This window comes from Rhea pennata, chromosome 22 (genome assembly GCF_028389875.1).
Source record: "Rhea pennata isolate bPtePen1 chromosome 22, bPtePen1.pri, whole genome shotgun sequence".
Taxonomy (NCBI): Eukaryota; Metazoa; Chordata; class Aves; order Rheiformes; family Rheidae; genus Rhea; species Rhea pennata.
In genome coordinates, this window is record NC_084684.1 from 8336477 (window position 1) to 8351755 (window position 15279).

Genomic DNA, 15279 nt, shown 5'->3' on the forward strand with positions numbered 1-15279 from the left:
GGCGGCTCCCGCCGCGCCGCCCCGGAAGCGGAAGCGCCGCCGCGCGGGCCGCCGGGAACCGCCGCCGCCGGGCGCTGTCCGCGCCGCCGTGCTGAACTCGCCGCCCCGCCCCCCGTTGCCTAGCAACCGCGCGCTACCGCCCCGCCCCCCGTTGCCTAGCAACCGCGCGCTACCGGGCCCCCCCCGTTGCCTAGCAACAGCGCGCCGGCGCCGCCGCCGCCCCGGCCCGGCCGCCGCCATGAGCGCCGCGGCCGCTCGGCCCGCGGGCCGGGCCCGCTGGCGGCCCGTTTCGCCGGCCCCCCCGGCACGGCCTGTCTTCCAGGGGGAGGCGGCGGAGGCGGCGCGCTCGCCCGAGCCCCGGAGCGCAGGGCCGGGCAGGCTGCCGCCAAGGCGCCCCCGCTGCCTGGGCACCCGGCACCAAGCGACCTCCACGTCCCGGCTCGGTACGGCTCGGCCCGGGCCCCTCTCCCGGGCGCGGCCTATTTTCCTCAGGGCTTCTTTAAATCCCTCGGGCCGTTCCGAGCTCCGTTTCCCGCTCTTAGAGCGGGCAGCCGAGCCCACGGTCCTGCCGCCGCGCAGGCGCTCGCGCAGAGGAGCCGCGCTCGTAGCACATGCCCGTTCTCCTAGTCTTGCCTCCCGTTCCCGCGTGGCAGATCACCTCCAGGACGCTCCTGGTGAGCGGACCGGGAAGGAAGACCCTGAACGGAAGCAGCTTTCCCAAGGCACGAGCCTAGACGGGGGGCAAGAGGGAGGCCGTGCGGAGGGCAGCGCTCCGTGGTACGTCGCTGTCGTCTACGAGAAGGTGAGGAGACCGCGCCAGAACACTCGGGACGCGTCAGCCAGCAGGGCCACGGCTCCACGGAGCGGCACTGCCTGCGCCTGCCCCTCAGGCAATGACCGAAGCAGCGTGTCACTGCCCGGCGAGCTCGCTGGATGACCTGGACAGCGTTTTCCTGACGCTGCTCCACTTCAGCCGCGAGTATACACGACATACAGAAATGGGAAGAGGGAACGGAGGATGTAGGAACCTGGAATCTTAACTCTGGTCAGACAGTATAAAATTTACGCAAAACGGGTAGGCACTAAAATACAGCAGGTAACGTACTTCTTAGAGGAGATAAAAGAGGTGGACAAAGAACTAACAAACCGTTGAATTACAGCTGTGTTGTTTTAAATGCGCATTAATGCTTCTCTGTACCCAGGAACAGGACCTAGCGGCGTTGGGAGAGGAGATTAATCGTCTTTCACAGTATGAGGCAGAGTGTGCAAGGAAGGACGGTATCATCTCTGTCCTCCGAGAAGAGGTGGAAAGCCTGAAGAAGCAGCTGGACCTGCTCAAGGACACTGTTATCACCGAGGTGGTAACTGTTTTTATGTTGCACGCACTGAGGCGGTCGTTTGCTCTAAAGAGCAGCTGTGGGTCTCATGAAAGCTGACTGCCTTTCAAAAGCCAAAACTTTCAAGGCAGGAACAGTGGGTAAGCGGTGATATTCAGAAAGGCCACTGACTGCTTCTGCTCAGTGGAACGGGGAGGCTAACGCAGCGGTGAACCTCCACAGCTCCTCTGGCAAAGCCGTTTCTGCTGAAAACCCTCTGACGCGCTGAGGGTTTTCTTCAAATTTTGTCCGCTACGTCCTTAAGCTCCAACTGAGTTTTCTGTATTGAGGCGTGTTGCTTCTGTTGCCCTCATTTTTCCCTTGCAGAAAAACGTATCCTCACAACTGCTCGCTGGTAGCAGTGAGTCACAACTGCTCACTGGTAGCAGTGAGTCAAAGATTTTTGGTTTAACAAGCTCAAGGGACGACAGCAGCATCGCACCAAGCAGCATCAAGGAAAGTCTGAGAGGAAGTGGCATGCTTAAAATTAAAACTCAAGTATCATGATAAAATTTTGGATTGAAGATTGCCCAATTATTCAAGGGCTTTATATGAAACCAGCAAGAACTACACGAAGTGGAAAAGAAGGGGAAAGACATCCCACATTCAGCCAGACATATTGAATGCAGCAACACTAAAATGGTGCAAGCACGTGCAGTAACACACCCACCGTATCCCTTGATTACACCTGCGAAGCTGTCTTCTTTCCACCTCCTTGGGGGCAAAGCAATAGCACACGAGCTCTCCCTAAAACACTTCAGCTTCAGCTATGAATCCGCACATTCAGCTATGAATCTCTCTACGCAAGGCTTTATTAAAGCCTCAAAAATCCTTATTCCTCTGTCTTTATAGGATACAGAAACAGAACAAAAGAGCCTAAGTAAGGAAGTCACTAAAGAAGTTCACAGTACTGTGGATGCTGAAAGGGCCTTTCAGGAGCAGTCAGAAGCAGAGGAGCAGGCAGTGACAGCTAAAGTCACTGAACTCCAGAAAACCAACCAAGAACTCTGTGAGGAACTGCAGAAGGCAAAAAATGACTACAACATGGCCACAGGTAGGTATCAGGCACAATGGCAGCCAAAAGCCCGAGACCATTTTTACTAGTCACCAAGTTTGTTCTTTTGCAGTACTGTTTCTTTTACCTTGAAGAAGTCTAGCTTAGGTTCTCACGAGGGTGCAACCCCCTGCTCTCGCTTACTGCTTTCAGAGCGGTTCTGCAGTGACACCCATTTTGAAGCCACTCTCATTCTCCTCTTAGAAGTGCCTGAGGAAACCTTGCAGGAAAAGCAGCCTAGGGTACCCAAGAGTGTTTTGGGACTCTGGCAAACGTGTGCTTACGTTACTGGCAATACTAGCCCTAAGAATAGCTTCTACTCACAGAACGAGCTTAGATGAGTTTATTATGTATCACAGCAAAGTACTATGAAACTCATCATTAACTAGCTTCGTGGTGGCTGTCGTTTTAACTTCCCCCACAGTCTACACTCGGATGGTTTTGACAGCAGGTCTGCTTATGCTTACCTGGCTTTGTGCAGTTTTTGACAGGGATTCAGTTTACTTATAGTAGTACTCCAACTTTACAGGTGCTCTCTCTTCCTTGCAAAGACAACTGGAGATCCAAGAATCCCAGCTTCGGAGAACCACATCTGAAAAGGAAATGCTCCAAAAGGAGCTCAGAGAGCGAGAAAATCAGCTGCGAGCTATGTCTATCAAGGTAGTGCCCTGGCAGCACAGTGACCGTTACTGTTAAGGGAGCTGGCAGCGGGGAAATCGGTCTTTGTGAAACAGTTCCCCTTCTAATGAGACAGGAAGCTCAGTTGTGAACTGCAAAACTGAAGCGTAAAATCTTTTCTCTTAGTTTTGCAACCTGAGAGAAGAACGGAAACACGAAGAAATGATGGCAACAATAGAGAAGGAGAACTGCAGTCTTCGACAGGTGAATTTGGTGCAGAGTCCCATGTGGAATTATGGAAAATTCTACTATTGATTGCTCAGCTATGATTGTTTTAGGCCTGAGAGCATTTGTCCCATGAAAAAAAATACAGATTAAGTTACTGTGAATATCTGACTTCCTGAGTTTATTTTACTGCTCGATTATTTTTTCTAATAGTAAACTTGCTGCTTTTAACCGCTCTAAATATAAGTATGCCCAATAGCTTTGGAGAAAATTCCAAATTACTAATGGTTACTGGTACTGAAAAGTCTGTAGATTCTGCCTGGGAAATACGAGAAGGATTTGGACCAGATATGGGGAAGATATGGCTGAGCCTGATCACTTTCTCCCTCCCTCACTCTGTAATGGCTTCATTTATATATCTCCACAGACTGTTACAAAACAAGAATCCAAACTGGCTGAGCAGAACAAGCTGATCAGTGATTTAAAGAGCACAGCCAGTCAGCTGCAGGCAAAGGTTCTAGTCAATGAATACCACATACAAGAGCAGCAACAGGCACAAGAGGCAATCCAGAGCCAAGCTGACACATTGCAGCACATGGAGCAGCAAACTAAAGTAGCACTCCAATGTATCACCAGCAGGGTAAATGCAGCTTCTTTCACTTCAGATTCCTCCCTCCCTCTTAAGGGGCACTTCAACCATTTCAAGCAGAGAATCAGAAAGTTGCTCCCGGGCAGAAGCACAGCAGGAGACTTACCAAGGTGCTGCCGTCCTTTGCTCCCAGGGCAGAGGAGGAAGATGGATTTCCATTTGCAACAAGAGGGCTAGAGCAGCAGGCAATTCAGCCATTTGCTTCCCAACTTTTTAAGCACACAGCTTCTTTCAGAGGCAAAGCAAATAGGCCTTACATACCAGAAACCCTCAAGAAACTTGAGCACAGAACTGTTAACACCACCAGACTTCTAAAATCCTTCCTGACAAAGTAACAGCTATCACCTTAAGGCCATTTGGTGTGTGTAGACTCCCTGGGGGCTTAACTTGAGCTTCCTGCAGGAAGCACAGCTCCGATACCTGAAAGGTACTTAGCAAACACATCGTTATCACAAAGCACATGCAGCTCCCAGCAAAGCCCACTCAAACGGCCCATGCTCTACCCTGGCCATAATTTCACAAAAACAGGCTTTCCGTTTCCTCCCTCACTAGCGATTTTTCTCAAGACTGACAGCATAGAAGCACCTCTGTCTCATGGTAAACTTCATGAAAGTGCTGGGCAACCACACGTAAAGACTAACATACCTACTTCTTTCCTCTTTTCTCGAAAGTTTGAAAGGTACCGAAGCAAAATAATTCAAGCCACATTCAGTACTGCAGGCAGCAAGTCTCCCCAGGCAGAACTGACCGATGAGGAGGTGCTGGAGGCAATGCAGGTATGTGGCTCCTTGGAATTCTGCTTCTATGAGCTAGCGGGGAACTGATGAGACAAGAAAACACTTTAAAGTACCACTGTCAGTCTAATGCTTTTGTCTCCTTTTGCGCATCACTGATTTTCAGAAAATTATTAACGACCGGATGGAGTTCCATCAGATGTTGAAACAGAAAGGTGTCAAGGTCCCATCTCTCTACAGCCTCGACACATCTACTTCAGCCCCCACCAATACTAAGAGTACCAGAAAAAATCCCTTAAAGTAGTATCTTCTGATGCCTGAAAACAAATTCTAACAACTGAGTGAGTGAGAATAGATGTCACCGCCTTCAGGCTCCCGTTGCATTGTTTTCAGTGACTTACTGATAAGGTAAACTGTTCATATTCGACCTAAATAAGTTCTGCAGGAATACCTAAGTGGACTGTCTTCTGATAGATAAAACTGAGGACTCAGAGCACAAGTCACCATAAATCATTAGTCTGTAGGATTATTCCACTTCACAACGGGAGTTTTAAGTATTACTTAGCACCAATCAGATAAAAGTAACTACAAGAAGTTAAGCTACTGTTTTTGTGGCATACAATAGCTGCTTTGGTGAGTTTTCTTCAGTGTTGTCAACTGCCCTGCTCTTCCTTATAATCACATATGCGTAAGGATGCATTGCTAAGTTTCTCTAATTCAGATCAGGTCAGTCTTGCAAATCTGCTAAAATTTCGTAGTCCAATCCACATATTTTAGGAGAGTTAAGACAGCACTGATATTAAAACACACTAGAGAGATCGTCAGTGCCAAGCTCAGAATTCAGTAGCTGGTGATCCTTCTTTGCCTTGGCAAACTCCTAGTCCAAGTTCTTCTGCTACTTCCCATTTCACTGCCCATTTTCTTCCCTGGACGATGGGACAAAATACAGCCTCGCCAAGTTTGTGGATGAGACCAAACTCAGGCCAGGAGGAATGAAGAAGGAGGCTGAAAGAAATCTCATAATGTTCAAAGACAAATAAAAGTCTTGCACTCGGGACAGAATGAGTCTCAGGAAACAGTACAGGTTGGGGGAAAAACTCCATAGGGAACTGCTTATGAGTTCAATTTGTATAGTTACATGAGTGGGAAATTCACCAGTGCTGAAACAAGTGACTGTGACATCTGACTGCAAGAACCACTTTATTTTTCCATTCAATTTGCAAATCCCAGCAAGTGAACGTATTTGTCAAAGTTAAAGGAAGTTCAGTAAGAGCTACATGACATTTTCAACAGAAAAAAGAACAAGTGACTCTGTTGATCACTCTAGCTTGTGGAGGAGAGGTTTGTATTTATACAGTTACTAGCCAGGATGTAAAAGATCACCCACCGACTGCAAGAATTAGAACACTCTACCTGTGCTTTGGAAGGTGTCCTCCTCATCACGTTCCACATTGGAATGTGACGGAAAACTCCACTAGGACCGCTTTGGGGCAAGAGTGCTTGTATTCTAGGCAGATAGGGGAGTATGAATAGTGGTGGTGAAGACCAACGCGAGCCCTCTGAACAGAGGTGAACTCTATGAACCCAGTGCTTGATCAACAGCTAGCTCAATGGTTACACAAGTTCAGTACTCCTGGTATTTCCAAGAAGATGACTGACAGCTGTAAAAAGCACTGGGAAACAAAGCACCCCTGCAGTCAATTCAGCTGACTTCACTTAAAAATGGAAGCTGTGTTAATGTGAGAACCCTGGAGAAACTATCACTTTAAAGCTCATTGCTCAAGTTCCAACAGCAATTAGATTGAAGATTTTTAAAAGACGCAGATTTTTCAGTGTTTCATGATTACTCCTGATATAAAGTTACGTAGAACTGCAAAAAAACTCAAGGCCCTAACTAATGTAAATCTTCCTTAAATACCATACCTTTGGATGGTATGTTCACTAACTATTTTGGCATTTGGTCTCTACTACTGGTATGCAGCATATAACTTGGTTAGTTTCAATGTTGGCATCTACTGCATTTCTCAGTTCAGCTACTGAGGTAAAAATCCAGTGGAAAACTATCAGGAAGAAGTGGTGATCTTGCAGAAAAATAGGACTGCATCCATTTTATAAACTGCTATCATGCAGTAATGTTTCTGTCTACAAAGTAATGCATTCTAACTTCTGATACCACCTTTGCTTTTAAGTTTGCCTTTGGAGATACTGGTATCTCTAACTCGTCAGAATAGTGGTAAGGTTTTATTAAGGCTGAAAGAATGCAATACTCCTTGCCATAGCTTAATCAAACTTAACGGTTTTTACATAGCAAGGCAGGATACACTGCACCTTTCGTAAAAGAAAAAAATAAAATAAAATAAAGGAACAATTTCACCGTGTACAAGTTGCATTCTTGAACATGAAAAAGATGAAAACTGAACACTTCTCCTAGATTTGATAGCTGCTAGCGTATTACAGTCAGAAGAGAGGAAACTGTGCTTAGGTCAGTTTTTGAAGGATAAAGTACTTTCAAGTTTCCATCTGTGTCCACCACTCGAACTTGCTCCACTACCAATGGAGAATTCATCTGCTGTACATTTTGTGCAGGATTCAAATTCACTGGCCCACAAAGAGCATCAGATTCGTTATCTGAGCCTGAGTCTTCCTCCTTGTTTTCCAAGGTGAACCTGTTTAGTTCTGCTATTTTCTGTTAAAAGCAAAATACAAAAAACATGATTAAAGCAGGCATGAATACTAAATTTATGCTCCGAACAATTCAAAGTTGTTTTTGAGATACAAATCTGGCCTCCTCTGGAGGACTCTGTGCACAAAAACATTCTTGAGCAGATTAGAATCTTTCAGAAACTTGAAAGAACTTCTGAAGTTACCACTGCTGTACCCTTGTTGGGCACCTGCTCCTGGTGGAATTATTTTGCTTTGTTTTAAATACAGAATCCAGTCTTTGTCAAAGTACTTGATTCTAAGCAAAAAGAGCCCACTACAAGATCAACATTAATGAGTTTGCTTTCACTGCGTTTCAGGTTGTCTCTGTAACTGCCTTGTGTCGACTACGTAAGTCAATTAACCTTCACTAACAAGTTCTAAAGTTCACGTGAACTGGACAACAAAACATTTACGTTGCAAAATATTCAACAGGATGCCATGCTGTACCAGCCATACACTAAGCTTTATCACCTTCAGTAAGAAAGCTTTCCTTAGAAGCAAGCATACTGAACAGCACTTACTGAAACCATTCCACAGCTAATACAGTTTGCCTAACATAATTTTAACTACATTTGGAGTAACGTGACTTCATTTTAGGCAAACGTCAAGGCTTATCCCCAAGCTCCTCTTCCACCCGCTCTTTGTATCTGAAAGATTGCTCTATAATAATGCTAGGAACCAAGCAAGCTGAGGTGAGAAACCTCCCTAAAAGAATTTCTTAATAACTACTGAAGCCACAAGTTCACTAACAAGGTGAAGGTGTTGAAAGTCAAGCCATGTATTTTCAACTGTGGTAACACAGCATCATTTATCCTTGGTGAGTTTTTAAAGTCTGCTAGTCACTCAGGAGATAAGCCTATAGAAACTTCTTGAGATACAGCAGAAATGGAAGAGGAAATAAAGAAAGAAATCAACTTTTGCATTCTTCTCCAATATCTGCAAGCACTTAAACTTTTCACTAAGAAGCAGACCAACAAATCGGATTACTCTATTGAATTACCTACCAGAATTAGTGCATCCATGACATCTTTGCATATCTGTAAACTGGTATCACTTGTCACTTCTAGAAAAAGATCACATGTGTTTTTCCTGATCTGTAAGGATTTCAAAGGTAAAGCGAGTAATGAATCAGAGCATACCCATTCTGCTATTTGGCAAAATTTCTCAGAATACAAAAACAGAATGAGAGGCATTCAGGACTGCATGCAGACTACTCCCTTTCTTTACAAGTAAAAAAAAATCTGTATTCCTGCCCTTTGCCACTTAATAAAGACATTTCTGCAAAGGGAAATTAGTACCTTTAGAGCAGCTTGCCATAGCTTTGCAAATTGCAAAAGTTAAAATTTAACCCTTTAAGATTCATCTCAATCTGATACTCTAGTACAGAAGATTCAGGCTTTGAAGATTTGTATTTGGAATCTGACCATAAGCTTCACAGACTCATGTATATCTTGGAGTCTGGAGCTAGATGTTCCTCAGTAGGGAAAAAAAAAATCACTGTTTAATTCTGATTAATGTGTTTCCACTCTAACAAAGACTTGTAGTTCGTACCTTTGTTTTCTCACTATTGGTTATCGGTGGGAAAGAAATAGCAACACCTTCAGCATCCACAAGACATGGATAGTTATCTTTGCCATCCAGTAACTGAAGATATCTGCCAAGAAAAAAAGCAAAAAGCGAGTAGCTGAAACAGCAGCTGAACATACTGGCAGTAAATAGCAGCAAAACTATTAGCGTGTTCCTGAGCTACCACATATCACAGACAGCTATTAGAGGACCAAAATTCAAGAAGATGTTATCACAGTGATACAGTTAACAACAAGAGAAAAGCCACTAGCTACAGAAAGTGATGGGCTAGAAAAATAATTCACATAATTTATATCCACACTGTCAAAGCAAACTGACATGCTGCTAATGCTTTCAGAGATCCTAGTGCTCAAACGGGAACACCAGACGGTCCATTTTCTGATTCTTCCAGCTGAGTTTTCTCTGTTACTTACTGCAATATACAGTTCTCCCACTAGGTACTGGGCAAATTTCCCCAAGCTGCGCAAATGATGGATATGGGTAGTAAACCCTGCATAAGCAGTAAACAGAATAGGGCAGGGTGATGCTTTGCTTTATATATAGCTCATCTGCTGTTACATGCTGCTTTACACCACCTGGGAATTGCTTACTTTACTGGATGTGCATGACATAAATTTCTCTCTGACTCCATTTTATTTGCTATTGTATTCCTTTATTTGCTGTTCATCTTTAAGGACAGTTCACGGGCATGAATTTACTCTTGATGCAGCTAGAAATAATGGTAGTAGTCACTTACCGACCTCAGTGTTTTAATCAGTGTTACTGTTTATGCAAAATTTAGCTCAGTTGGTTTTTTTTTCACTTCAACTCTTAGAAGCTCATGCTGAGTTTGTTAGCCAAAATAGCATTAGAAAACCCATTTCATTTTTTATTTGTTTGCATTTTCCTTCTATGCTGTTTTTCCATATGAATAACTAGAATTCACTCAAAGAAAAACTGAAAGATTAGTATACTGACTTGTGCAATCCAGAGATATTCTGACGCTTCTTCTGTTTTCTCTGCTCCTCAGCTTCTAACTGCAGCTGACGGACAAGATCCTTTGCCTTGATTTCCTTTCGACCTAGGGGCGTTATCTACCCCATACAAGAAAAGCAAACATTTGATATTAAGAGCAACTTGAACACTGTGGTTATTAACAGTCTTTTGTAAGCAGAAAACGAATAATTGAAACATACTTCAAGTGAAATTTCTTGCAATCAAATTTGTATTTCTACATACTGCATGGAATTCTGTCAAATATATCACCGTTCCCCTTAACGGTCTTCCTAGCTATGGTGATGCAGTTTATCTCGTCACCTTCGCAACACAACGGAATTCTTTGCGTAAGTATGTTCTTGATCACTATCGAAACATCACTTGTATTTCAGGGCATATTCTGTGATATTTGCTGCCAGTGCTTCTTTCTTTGCTCCAGCTACTTGATACAAGAAAACTCAATGCCAGGCATTTTTCCCAGTTCTGTTTAAATAGTGAAGACTGGTTCCCAAATTTTTTTACTATTCATGCCATCCAGCAGACAATACAACAAGTTAACATACTTCACATAACGACTACTCAAAGCCTCTTTGACTGAAGACTATTTTCTATTCAGTCATGTAGCATATTAGACCAAATAGTCTAAGAGATAAATGGCTTTGTATCATGACCTAGGGAGTAATTTTACTAAAGTTTTGGTAAATCCTGTGTCTTTTGCACCAGGGTTTTCCCTCCTACAGGAAAGAAAAAAAAAAATCTCCGAGCATCTGCTAAACTACTAACACAGAAAGGATTTTTGTTATTGAAGAAATCTCATCAATCCTAACCTCATTCAGTCTGGAAATCTACTTTCTATTTTACATGACCTACTACGATCCCATTCAATCTAAAGCTTCACAGGAGCTACAACACTCCCCTGAAAGAGCAGACTCATTCACCAGTACTAGGACAGTTTTCTTGATCAGTTCTTTCATTGTCACCATACACTGAAGGATATGAAAAATTTCTGCACCATAACAGAAACTATGTACAAAATGCTCTGCATACTGCCTAATCTGAAGAGCAGGCTTTTTGCACAAAAGAAGTTGCAAATCCAATGGGTCTAGTGAGCAGAATACAACAAAAACTTTGGCTCAGCTCCAACAAGGCAACATCTTCTAACTATTCAATCTTCAGTGAGACCATTTCTGGAGATAAGGTGTTCAATGAGATCCTAAGTTAGGTGTAAATAGATAAAGATCACCAGTTTGAAATAACATTTTTATATTCTGGACTGAAGTTTCCTATCAAGCACAGCCTAAGACGTTGTCACATGAATGTACTGCAAACTTTGTTTTCCTCTGAAAGCAGCAACATAAATAACAGAAGAGAAGGACAAACTACCAGAACTTGATTTGATTTTGATCACGTTGCCTTGAAGGCAGCTACCAGTCAAGGTGCACTTGTATGAATGAGCACCTGCTTTGCTGTACAACACTCCAGGTACATCCTAACACCTACAGAGGGACTATTAAGACTGTAACACCACAACACAGGAGAAAGGGTAACTGAGGTATTGGTGTTTCACTACTGATCCTAACCAAAGGCAACCTAATGTTAAGCAAGACCAGACTGTCTGTAAAGAAGAAGGAAAAAAAAAGTCTACATCTGCCTTCCCTGTTAGCACATTTAAGTTTCCAACTACTGTCGTTTTAAGTCCTCAGACAGACAAACTCCGGACTGGTCTTGGAATAACACAAAGTAGCTTTGTGAGACTTGCTAAGGGTGAGGGTTTGTTAAAGCAGGAGAGCAAGAACATTAGTACAGCTTCTAAATTAAAGCTGCTGGTGTTAATTTTTCTAGGATTGACAGCAGTAAGAAAAGCAAAACAAAAAAAAAAAAAACGTAGAAAGGGAAAAGGGCTACAACTGTCACCGGCCCTACCTTCAATTCACCAGGAGGCTGAACGTCATATACCAGAGGACCTTTGATGAGCTGCAAGTCATGTGTGGCAATTGTGGCTGCTGTTCGCTTTTCACAGATATCTTCATGCAGTTTAGTCTAAAACATAAAGAATGCCATCACAATATACCAGCATGATTTACCTCCCTCTAGAGTTCAGCATTCTTCTGTATTGAAGGTTTGTAGCGTTATCGGACTAATTTAATAATCATAATTTGGATGGTGTCTGAACACATCCCCATACAGCACTTAGTATCGCTGCACTGTGGAAGAGCCTTCTAATACAAAAAGCTTAACATGCATCTCTTCTCTTTAACTGGGGAAATAAATTTATCTGAATCACAAACCAAACAGAAGGATAACAGAGCATTATATATTAGGTATTTCTTCATTTGGAAGTGAGCAGTTTTACATCAGAACGCAAGCCACAAATACACAATTTGTAAATTTGCAGGAAGCTAACAACTGCCATCTAATGGACGTGTGAGTAGTGAGCCAGTTGAAATTCTGTATTTATGATACCTTGATCTTCGGGTTAAGTGCATAAAATGAAGTTTTGTCACAGATTAGAGTATTGAGAAGTCAAACCAGGATAATTTTAGCATGAATCTGTGTTTATTAATAATTCTCAATAGGCTCAACAACAGTAGCAAGCTGTTGTTACACAGGCAACATGAATGCACACACGTTCATTGCTCTCTCGTGGTAGTATCTGAATTCCTATTACGTTTTTCATAAGAAACAGGTCTGGTTATTACAAACCAAGACAAAATTTTGACCAAGAAGCCTGTCACAGAGACACATATCAAAGGTCGTTCTGCACTGCTCTCCTATAGCAATCCTATCACTTACTAAGCACAGGAAAAATTCAACATCAATTTCTGAAAGGGGCTTTCTGGTCACTTTCTTGACAGGAAAAGAACAGTGCAAGTAGCAGTGATGGACACATCACTTTCCTCTGAGATTAATATTACGATAACGCTGCTAATTGCCTTCTCATTACAAACTATCACTAATTCAAGACCGCAACAGTTACCTGGGCAGACAGAAACCTCTTCAACGCGTTTCCAGGCCGTAAGTTTACTCCTTTCAACACGCAGCACACAATGAAGGGTCGGACGTCTTTGATGCCTGGGCTCACTTTGACAGTCAAGGCCGCAGGATTTTCAGAGACGTGCAGAACCTTGACCAACAACCTGTTAACATCTTCCAGCTCGTCTTGTTCCCCATCCCCGCTATCCTTCTTCTGACGCTTCTCTCTTTTCTTTTTCCTACTCTCCTCTCGCGTGCTGTCGACTTTCCCTTTCCCACCTCCACGGCCTCCCACCCGCAGATACTCCAGGATGGATTTTGTCTGGCAGCCGTTGACCATCTTCTCCAGCCGCTTGTCCTTTAGCCTGTTGCCCCTGAAGTTGACCTCCTTCAGCCGGGGGCAGTCGGCCAGCTCGGCTGGGAGCTCTGTCAGCTGGTTGTTGGAGACGTCCAGGCTCTGCGAGAAACCCCTGGTGTCGGGCTGGGGTCTCTCTCTGGGATGCAGGACCCCCCCTTCTCCCATGGGATCCCTTCCCTTGGACACGGTGTCCCTCTATGGGATGCGGGACCCCCCTTCTCCTGTGGGATCCCTTCCCTTGGACACGGTGTCCCTCTATGGGATGCGGGGCACCCCTTCTCCCATGGGATCCCTTCCCTTGGACACGGTGTTCCTCTATGGGATGCAGGACCCCCCTTCTCCCGTGGGATCCCTTCCCTTGGACACGGTGTCCCTCTATGGGATTCGGGGCACCCCTTCTCCCGTGGGATCCCTTCCCTTGGGCACGGTGTCCCTCTATGGGATTCAGGGCACCCCTTCTCCCGTGGGATCCCTTCCCTTGGACACGGTGTTCCTCTATGGGATGCAGGACCCCCCTTCTCCCGTAGGATCCCTTCCCTTGGACACGGTGTTCCTCTATGGGATGCAGGACCCCCCTTCTCCCGTGGGATCCCTTCCCTTGGACACGGTGTTCCTCTATGGGATGCAGGACCCCCCTTCTCCCGTGGGATCCCTTCCCTTGGACACGGTGTTCCTCTATGGGATGCGGGACCCCCCTTCTCCCGTGGGATCCCTTCCCTTGGACACGGTGTCCCTCTATGGGATGCGGGGCACCCCTTCTCCCGTGGGATCCCTTCCCTTGGACACGGTGTCCCTCTATGGGATGCGGGGCACCCCTTCTCCCGTGGGATCCCTTCCCTTGGACACGGTGTTCCTCTATGGGATGCAGGACCCCCCTTCTCCCGTGGGATCCCTTCCCTTGGACACGGTGTTCCTCTATGGGATGCAGGACCCCCTTCTCCCGTGGGATGTCCTCCCTGAGACCCGGGGCCCCTCTCTGGGATGCGGGACCGCCCTTTTCCCACAGGATCCCTTCCCCAGGGCCGCCCTTCTCCCGTGGGACCCTCCCCGGGATCCGGAGCCCCCTTTGCCCCGGCCGCCCGGGCCGCCCTTCTCCCGCTTCTCGCCCACCTTGAGGGCGGGCAGGGCGGCGATGCCGGCGTCCAGCTCGGCCACCTCGTTGTCGGCCGCCTCCAGGCGGCTGAGGAGAGGGAAGAGCCCGGCGGCGGCGGCGGCAGGCGGCGGCAGGAGGCCGCCGGGCAGCGCGCGGAGCCGGTTGCCGGAGAGCAGCAGCGCCTGGAGGCGCGGCGCGGCGCGGGCCAGCCCCGGGCCCAGCTCCCGCAGCCGGTTGCCGCCCAGGTTGAGGCTGAGCAGCTGCGGGAAGGCCGGGGCGCCGCCGGGCTCGGGCTCGGCCCCGGCCCCGGCCCCGGGCCCCGGGCCCGGCCCCGCGCCGCCCAGCGGCGGCGGCAGCGCCTCCAGCCCGTTGCCCGAGAGGTCGAGGACGCGCAGGGCCGGCAGCGGCCCGCCCAGGCCGGCGCCCAGCCCGGCGGGGCCCAGCGCGTTGCCGCGCAGCACCAGCGTGTGGAGCGCGGGCAGGGCGGCGGCCAGCCCCGGGCCCAGCTCCCGCAGCGCCGCGCAGCCGCTCACCTCCAGCGACTGCAGCAGCGGCAGCGCCAGCAGCGCCGCCGGCAGCCGCCCGCCGCCCGCCGCCACGCGCTCCGCCACCGCCGCGCCGCCCAGCGCCAGCTCCCGCCGCCGCTCCCGCGCCGCCGCCTCCAGCTCCGGCCACGCCGCCGCCGCCGCCATGGCGGACCCGCCGCCTAGAGCGCCGCGCCGCCGCCGCCGAGGCGCCGCCGCCGCCGCCTAGAGCGCCGCGCCGCCGCCGCCGAGGCGCCGCCGCCTAGAGCGCCGCGCCGCCGCCGCCGCCGCCTAGAGCGCCGCGCCGAGGCTGGCGGACTTGGGGCGCCGCCGCCGCCGCCCTGCCCCGCGCGGGCGGCGAAGAGCCGCGACTTAGCGCGGGGGCGGCGAGCGCTGCCCGGGGGCGGCGA

At 47.6% G+C, this 15279-nt stretch overlaps 1 protein-coding gene across 1 annotated transcript; it reads right to left on the reverse strand.

Moving 5' to 3' along the window:
- Positions 1 to 5839: 5839 nt before the first annotated feature.
- LRRC47 (leucine rich repeat containing 47) lies at positions 5840 to 15037 on the reverse strand. The gene is made up of 7 exons (XM_062593599.1): positions 14363 to 15037; positions 12899 to 13351; positions 11845 to 11961; positions 9904 to 10019; positions 8911 to 9013; positions 8364 to 8453; positions 5840 to 7342 (listed from the first exon to the last, which is right to left on the reverse strand). Exons 1-7 carry the CDS (start codon positions 15035 to 15037, stop codon positions 7100 to 7102), a joined length of 1797 nt encoding a protein of 598 aa, XP_062449583.1. The 3' UTR covers positions 5840 to 7099.
- Positions 15038 to 15279: the final 242 nt, after the last annotated feature.

Bases quoted from the DNA above. Each gene is read 5' to 3' on its own strand.
- LRRC47 (XM_062593599.1), bottom strand. From the start codon at position 15,037: ATGGCGGCGGCGGCGGCGTGGCCGGAGCTGGAGGCGGCGGCGCGGGAG. The intron at 13,352-14,362 runs GTGGGCGAGAAG...GGTTTCTCGCAG, and splicing joins CCGCCCTGCCCGCCCTCAAG to AGCCTGGACGTCTCCAACAA. The intron at 9,014-9,903 runs GTCAGTATACTA...TTTTCTTGGCAG, and splicing joins AATATCTCTGGATTGCACAA to ATATCTTCAGTTACTGGATG.